At 38.4% G+C, this 8,895-nt stretch overlaps 1 protein-coding gene across 1 annotated transcript in view; it reads right to left on the minus strand.

The window, feature by feature from the left end:
• Window positions 1-388: 388 nt before the first annotated feature.
• Window positions 389-8,895, minus strand: part of URI1 (URI1 prefoldin like chaperone) — a 44,634-nt gene continuing 36,127 nt past the window's right edge. The window contains exons 7-11 of the mRNA XM_080410802.1: window positions 7,019-7,199; window positions 6,169-6,436; window positions 5,456-5,598; window positions 3,530-3,788; window positions 389-1,211 (exon numbers count right to left, since the gene is read on the minus strand). Of these exons, the coding sequence (XP_080266928.1) occupies window positions 1,023-1,211; window positions 3,530-3,788; window positions 5,456-5,598; window positions 6,169-6,436; window positions 7,019-7,199 (1,040 nt within the window). The 3' untranslated portion in view covers window positions 389-1,022. The remainder of the gene's footprint in view (window positions 1,212-3,529; window positions 3,789-5,455; window positions 5,599-6,168; window positions 6,437-7,018; window positions 7,200-8,895) is intronic.

An 8,895-nucleotide genomic window follows, 5' to 3' on the forward strand; every position in this document is an offset into this window, starting at 1 on the left:
CAGGATTGCTCTCAGTCATGAGAAGGATACACAGAACTGTACCCCGAGTGCTGCAGTGCTGTTGTGTTTTGAAATAAAGTTGAAGCATTAAGACATTTTTCCTTAGTGCTGACTCCCTCTGGGCATTCCCAAGACAATTACAATGTTTCCTGAGTATACAAAAGAACTGGGAGATTTTGTAATCAGAGCCTGAGTTTATGCTTCTCTCCTTAAGAGCATTCAATTTCCATGGACATTCATTAGCAGGAGGTTAAAACACAATGGCAGAAGAGAATGGACTGCTTTTATGTCCATGTGGTAGTAAACACTTCAAGCTAGAAATGCAAGTTCAAAATAAAAACCTCTCTGCCTTGTTTCCAAATTAGTAGTAAAGCAGCAAAAAACACACGACTTTCACAGCTTTTTTACTGAAAATTTAATTTTACAAAATACCCTTTTCCATCAAAGAAACTTCCCTGCAATGTACACGAACCCAGCGTTTTATAGATCTGTACAGTGAGATATCAGAGAGGTTTGAAAGAAGGAAAAAAACTTCTAGCAGACACCTAGTTGCAAAACTACAAGAATGTGAATACAAGTGTGTCTTAAAATGCTAAAGCAAGTAATGCAATATAATTGGTGAATCTATTTGAAATGTGAAAAGTTTCCTTAAAATGGTCCATATGGTATGTAGAACATCACAGCTGGCACAAAACTGCCTGTATTTAGGTTTAAACACAAAAACAATGTATGTGAGGAACAGTTTTTGAAAAAGAACCCAAGTGCTGCTATCATAAGGCAAACATATACAAAGGTGCTGACAGCACACAGGGAAATCGACAAAATAAGATGAATACTCAAGTGTTCAAACACTGAACTTTTTTTTTTTTTAATGTTGCCAATAAATGTTTCAAAAGATAACCAATGCCAAATTAACATAGGACACTCTTTTAACTAGCTAGGTGCAACGCATATAGTTTTACGTAATCTCAACAAATATGAAACTAGACATGATACCCCAACGTCAGCTGGCTAGGCAGGACCTAGTTAGTCTGTTGCATTCTGGCAGCTTTGAATTTTGAAATCCTCTTTGTAGTTTCTTCTGATGCTTCGGACAAAACTTCCTCTGATTTTCTCTCCAGAATGGTAGGCAGGACTGGGTGAGCAATGACTGGGTGTGGTATTAAGGAGGGAGACAAAGGCTCCTTCTCTATAACAGTTCCGGAAAATGCCTACAAAAGAAGAGAATACTCAAAATGAGCTAATAAAATGCAAATGTGAAGCTATGCCCATAAGGTCATTACCCTATATTAGCCTGATTAGGATTGTTATTTCTTTTAATCAAAAGTAAAGAAATATCTTTAAACCAATGATTGTTCCTTGCATAAGTAACCAAATCGTAATTAACCTCAAAATATAGCTTGTTCAAAGACGACTGAATGAAAGACAGTGTCTTAAATGTACTACTTAAATCTCAATCCTACTGCACAAATGATCTAAAAACTTGCCTACTCACCGACACACGCTCAAGAAATAAACCAGCTGATGTAATATATAGTTTCATTTTGGATAAGAATTGAGAGATTTTGCAAACTTGGAGTATGTCAGCATTTCCATCATACGTCATATTTTATGACTTAATATCTTCTAATTGCATCAAGCTGACACACTGCATACAAATTGGCAAGCACGTATTTTGTTTGTTCTTTTTTCCTTACCAAATATGATCAAAAAATGGTGAAAGCCATTTATACTTAAGAGAACAGCAAACTCGCTTCCAACTATTTCTCTCTATAAAAGGTCTAATAAAAACATTTAATGTTTAAAAATGATAATTTATATGCAGCTGATTATATGACTTGAATCCTTTTTAACTTAACTAAGAAATGACCGTGATTCTTGGAAAACATTGGGAAAAAAGCAGCTCAGAACTACTTTTCATAAACATATTTAAGAACAAATCACTCTAGTATGTACTGAAAACACAAAAGTCCGAATGCCTAAGGACAAGGGGAAGCAGTTTACATCCAAGGTTTGATGATCATACAGGGCACAAAGGAATGCACACCAGATTTATTAACTATGCTTAGTTCTGCTTTTTCATAACTCAGTTACCAAGAAAAACAAAGCAAAACAAACCAGCCATTCTTTTCTTGCAGGACCTGCAAAAAAAGCAGTGTTTTTTTGTTTTCTGCTCCAATAGCCACAGTATGCCCAAAGCCGTGCCTGTGCACAACTGCACTGTTATAACAACATGCTCATTTTCAAAAACAGGTAAGCAGAATACAATTCAAGACAACTCCGGTAAAAGTAGAAACAAAAAAAGTTACTGTGTTGCAAGTGGTCACGGAGAAATAATGTATTTCAAACACCCACAAAAACAACCAAAAGCAAAACAGCAGCCTTTAAGAAGGCATGTCTAATGAGTGTTTTGCTCACTCTCCTGCAGTTACTTAGCAAATACATTACATTGTAGAGAATAATCACGTCATATTCAGAAAATGGACTAATGGGTAACTTCTAAAGTGTACTTAGATGTTTTATAAAAATACAGCAAATATATTCCAGGAAGTATGCAACGTTAAGTATCTAAGTCTACAGATGGATCTTCCACCATGAATCTTCACATCCTGCCTGGATGCATCTGTAGCTGCTTGTATGAAAAATGATGATAAACAATAGCTTTTATGAGGAATTCATTTCTTGTCAAAAATAATTTTTCTAAAAATAGTGTTTTCATTGAACTTGCCCACTGCATTGGGAACTACTGAAAACTCAGCTTCATCTGGTTTGAAAAAATTAGTGTAAGTCCTCACAAAATAAAAATGAAGAATACCCTATGCCATGAATTTCAGAGCAGCGGCTACATTTAATTCTTGTGTTCATCCAGTCACTAAGCAACTGTACATTTTCCCTTACGTCTAACAGTCTCTTTTCTTTATGATGAAGCCCTGAACTTTCCAAACACATGAAAATAGATTTGTTTGGGATCGCTAATGGCCCCAGTCTGGAATAGGATGAGTGGAGGAGTAATGCCTTCTTCCACAGGGCAATTCCTCTGCCTTTAGCATGTCCAAGTAATAACTCAGCTGATACTTCTGTGTTTTAAAACTTTAAACCACCACCTAGAAATTAGCTGTCTAGCAGCTGTGCAACACAGGTTACAGAGAATCAACTCTTCCCTCTCCACTATGAAGCACATAGTCTTTTTTTTTTTTTTTTTTAATCCCACTGTATATCCTGCAGTGAAATTTTCAGGATGACCCGGTAGACATGACACTGGTTTCAGTAACACTGGCAAGCGACTACTTCGCCAGATCTTTACAGAACAGCTTCAGGTCTTGGGGAAGCCACATGACTCGTCTCCTTCCCCCCGCCCCTAGGATGCACATGACCGAAGCTTGTCACCTGATAATGTCCTTCTGAAGCAAACTAGGTAGGAGTTAGAAAATTATTTTAAAGATATCAAACTGATGGTATAGGCAACTACAGCCATTAGATTTCTCGTTTTTATCCCTGCCAACAATCAATAATTAATTAAAAACTGTACCTCGGTTGTCCCTGAAGAGGGAGGAAGCTTTTTTGGTAGCTGCTGCTGCCCCTCCTCCTCCTCTTCCTCCAGTATGCCTTCACTGTTGTCACTCTGAGTAGCTTCATCACAGCTAATACTCCTCTGAACTCCTCGTCTGTCATCAAACTCAGCAGCACTGTTCTCACTGGTATCGCTACAAACACTGTTCTCTCTGCTTCGAGACTTCAAAATTGATTTACGAGGGACATATTCTCCATTCACAACATCAACGAAGACTCTATAAAGGAAAATGTTAGCTTTAATAAACCATTTCAGGATCAGATGACAAATTTACAGTGATCTTGCTTTGTCTTTTGTACAAATTAATTATGATGTGCTTTTCCAACTTTTTCGCTGCAGAATTACAACATCGCACCTTTAGAGGCATCTTATTTACCAACGTACAAGAATCAATTCTGCAGAGCAAACACTGTTATGCCCTTTATTCAAGCATTAAGTTGGTATGCTCTTCCAGCAGACAATGTATAGCTCTTTGAAAAGCATTAGAAAACAGAATAGCATGAGTTACAAAAAGTTAGAAAAAAGGTAAACTAAACGATTGTCAGGGTTGTTTCTGTAAAGAGAAACAGAAGATCACGAAGGAAGGTCCTCTAGAATAAAGTCCTTGTCAAATGTAGAATATAAAAACAAATACTTGAAGCATTCATTGCACATAGAAAAGATGAAGCTTTTTCCTGACAAGTGCTATAATCTGCTTTCAGCAACAAACAAACAAACAAAAATATAAAAAATCAGCTTTTAAGATCACACCAACACGAAGACTCTTTTCAAGTATTAACAGACTGTAAACTGATAGAGAGGCCTCTTCCTACAGTTTGTACTCCATCTCCGTGACTTAAAGAAGTCAAGGGTGGGTGGAGGAGAAAGAGTGGCATCAGAAGACAGTGCTGATTTTATCAAACTCACAAAGGAGGAGCCCGATGACTGGATGAGTTTTAATGGTGTTACTTGTCTCTTAACAGCTTTATTCAGCAGGCACTCACGGGAACACTTGCATATCTCCACAGAAGATGGGAGTTCCTTTGCAGAGCTCAGGGAGAGCACCATGAACCTTTTACCTCATCTTCAGCCCCAGTAGCTGCCATTACAGGATGGGTTTTTACCTTTTCACAATTTGTGACACATTTTGTTAAATATTTAGGTGCCGGAATACACTGACATACAAATGCAGTGTGATTTTCACAAGCACTTAATCAACCGATCTAATAGGTCTGGTGTTCATCTTTACAAACCTAAATACTTGTTTTAACTCTCCCGTCACCTTAGATTAGTGTTTTATACAGACTTCTGAGCCCAAGACTTTTTTAAACTCTTTGAGCGTGGTTGTTCTACAGGTGAGCACTTCTTTTTACAGAGAACAGAGACAGTAAAGGACTAAAGTCAGGGAGAGAGAATGCAAGAGAAATTATGCAAACAAAGACCTGAGTATATTCTGAAGATACTAGAAAGGAAGAGACAAAACGAAACAATTAGTAACTGGAACAGGAGGACTATTACAAGTGACAGATCTGGTCAGTTATGTTTGAAAACAAACACAGGAGCAAATGACATAGAATTAACCAGAATATGTAAGGTAACTGCTGTATTCCTTCATGCAGGGCATACGTACTAGCAAATTTACTTCAATTTCAGAAACTCTGAAAAAAGTAATAAATGACGAATTGCTAGTTGGAAAAGGAACTCTTAAGCTAAGAAGTGTTTTATGGATATGAAAGCATGGCAACCATGCAGAAGCCACAAACTTTCATTTTTAAGTAGTAAATTCAGTTCCAGCTGTTTCTTTTAGGGAATAGTAGGCTCGGCTTCATACTATAGGTGAACAGAAATGAAAAGCAAAGGTCTGCTAAGGGGAAAGCTCACATGCCAATGCTATAAATTACACACCGGTAAATGTCTGCTGGGGTTTTGATGTTAGGCAGTTCTGGAGTTGCATGGCCATTGCCACTGCTGTTCTTCCTTTTACGCTTGGCCTCTTCTTTCTTTTCACTGAATTTCAAAGTAGTATTTTTTCCTGTGTTTATTCTTACCTGAAAATTGAACACAAATGATGGTCTAGACCATAAAATCAACAATCGCCAGGCTGCAGATCAACTGACTTCTGACATTCTCCTATTCAAGCAGTTGGGGACTACAAAGCATAGATAAATTAAAACAAATGGATGAATGGTAACATTCACAGTGTGAACTGTTTATTCTTTACCACTTGCACTAGGCTGGGCCATTTCTTTGCACTAATGCGCACAGATTTTGCACATAGTATATGACAATCTACTTATTCAAACTCCCCTCAACAACTGAGCTGTTCAAAAGTCAATTTCAAGTCAAGTAAAAAGTCATTTTAAAAACTCCTGGACAGGATACTACCTTTTACAGCAGCCAGAAGCCAGCACAGCAAGGTATACATTTCGAGATAATTTTTTAATACTGTATTTGAAACCGCAGGATTTAAACAGTGGGTTTCAAGCCCTCAAAAAAAAATCCAAATAAATGTCACCTATAGTTAGCATTCTAAATTATCTAAAAATTTCTATTTCAAATATGGTATATATGTCTCACACAATCTCTTGAGAGAAAGATAAAAATAATAAAGTACAAACCCTTTTAGGTTCAACAGTATGAGAGAAAAAAATAGTTGGAACAGAGTTATCTCCAATGTCTATATCATCTTCATCATCGCTGTGATAATAACTAGAGCCATTAACTTGGCCACCAAACAAGCCTGAATTTGTTACTTCTTTATGGAAGTTGCCCTGAGTAGTACAGTCTTCTGCTCTATATGTCCCATTCAGATCTGCCCTCTTATCTTCCTTCTCCTCTTCCGAAGAGGTTGTATCTTCTCCATTTGTCTCAACTGTATCAGGCATCCTATGAAATGAAAAATAGCTAAGTGAACCGAGACAACTCACACTCAAGACGCACAGGCATACAAAATAATGAACAAGCCTGTACACCATTTTCTTTACCCAGATACTGTATTTTTAGCCCGAAGGTGGAACCTTTTTTATACTCTGTAAGTATGACCATGTCCTTTCCGTGTCAGCTGGAAACACCAAAACCGTGGCATTCTGGCTAATGACACATGAATTGCGTTAGGATCAGAATAGATCTAAGGACGTCATTAAACACTAAACGTGTAACTCCTGCGTTGTGAACAATGGATTTTCCTAGCCTGTGGCAAATGGATTTTACTTCCTCCTTTTCTATCATCTGAAAGAAAAAATACTAGAACGTTGGCCTGCCGCAGTTGCACAGAGGCAGATTTTAGCACCTTCGCCCTTGCAGTGCACTCTCTGTTCACGTCCCACCCTTCTCCCACCTATTATGATTTTAACTGCATCAGTCCAGTCAGTTATTTGCACTGACAGTGAGATCTTTTCTGTACAAACAGAACCACACCCCCACAGCTTTCTGAATGCCAAACCTTACCGTGCTACTGCAGCACTGTACCTGTCAAGTTCACCAAGTATCTCTTCTTGTCTCTCGAGCTCTTCTAAGCGGGCCCACAGTTCCTCCTCTGACTGGAAACGGCCCATTGATTTTGTATCACTTCCATTTGCTGGAAAATCTACCTCAAAAACGTTTGATACTTTTGGCTTTGAATGAGGTTTGTGAGCAGTTCGGTATTTTCCTGCGTGACAAAAAATAAGATGCAATTACTGAAGCAACTGACAAAAAGACATGGGGGGGACCACAAAGGAATTAAGGAATATGGGCAGAACATTTTCCATTTCGAATTATTGTTTAACTGTTTAAGTGAAACTGTCAATGAACCAGAGCACCAGCGCAGGATAATAGTCTCCGGATGTTACAGAAATACCGAGGCAAAGCGAAGATGTTTATTTACAAAGCAGGAGACACTGATCCTATGACAGTTTTATTACAGCGTGGGGTTTTTTACCCTTTGTGCCAAACAGTAGACTTTGATTTGCTCGGATAGGTACCAACATGTGAATGTGACATTTGCTCACTGTCCCATTAACAGCACATTTTATTAACTGGCAAAACAAATTTAGTTTGTACTTAAGCTCATTTTGGACAAAGTGACCTATATTTAAAAAGCAGTACTTTTTGGTTTGGGTTGTATTTTTTCAAATTTACAATGAAGATCATTAAAAGTTATCTTCAGAGTCATCTGGAAATTCTGACCAAAATCCAGTCATAGTGAATCACTTATTTTGGTGAAAAAGACCCGCTCTGAAAAACATACAAAAACCTGCCTTTCAGAAATGACAGATATAACCCCCTTTAAAGCTTCAGAGGTGACCTGAGGTACACTTGTGAGTAAACGGTAGTCACTGACAAGTTCCTGCTGGCGTTTAAAAGCTTTGCTACCTAGTAAAATGGTGCATCCATTGAGGATGGGGAATACTTTTTACTGTTTGAGTGCTGTCTAGCACATGGGGAACACGCCGCCTGCCAACAATACTAACACTTTAGCCCTGTACGTGTGAAGGGCAGGACTGCTTCTTTAATCCACCTTCCCCCCCTGACTGGCAGGTCCCAGGGACACCGCCTGTTTCTGCACAGTCCCACACAGGGTCCCAAGGGAAGTTTCCCGCTGTCCATCAGCAGCCCCCCAACACAGCACCTCTTTACAGGGGTGAGGACCCTTCCCCTTCCATCACTGCCACAAGTACCCGCAGCGTTTTGTCTGTACCACGGGACTCCAGCATCTACAGGTCTTTATGAAACTTTGCTTTGTGCATCTGATCAACAGTAGTGCAATGGCTTTGTTATTCAGCATCCTTCAAGTTCTAAAATCTCTATTAACCAATTGTGCGGCCATTTTAAAAAAAATTTAAGAACTCATGGCTTAAAGATATCCTTATTCAAATACGCCAGCTTATACTTTAATCCGGAGTTAAATACAAATTCAATAGCAACATTAAAAAGCAAACAGGTGACTGTAAGTTACGTTGGAATGTGTGTCCCCTACTCTTCCATGGGATAGCATTTTTCATCATCTCATTAAGAAGAGGCTGAAATGTATTTTATTGAGATTTGAATATAAATTGAGGTAAGCCAAGTAATCAGAGTAGCTTGTGAGGATTTCATTTGGTATAATTACAAAATTAATAAATAAAATTTGGAAGGATTAGTTAACAATCTATTTCAATTTGATTTTCAGATTGTGCCCTCCTGATTTCGTTCTGTTACCTTTCAGTATTAACCACTGACTTGCCTCCCAAGGTAAGCGCATGGCTTCTGAACAACAGCAAGCGCTTCAACATCTCCCTCTTACTCCTAACAAACCTTCTGTCAGTTAGGAAACCAGGTCAGATCTCAAAGACAACAGAGGACAACCACTCGCTGCTCCAGTGTCC

This window comes from Falco punctatus (genome assembly GCF_963210335.1).
Source record: "Falco punctatus genome assembly, chromosome: 14".
Lineage (NCBI taxonomy): Eukaryota > Metazoa > Chordata > Aves > Falconiformes > Falconidae > Falco > Falco punctatus.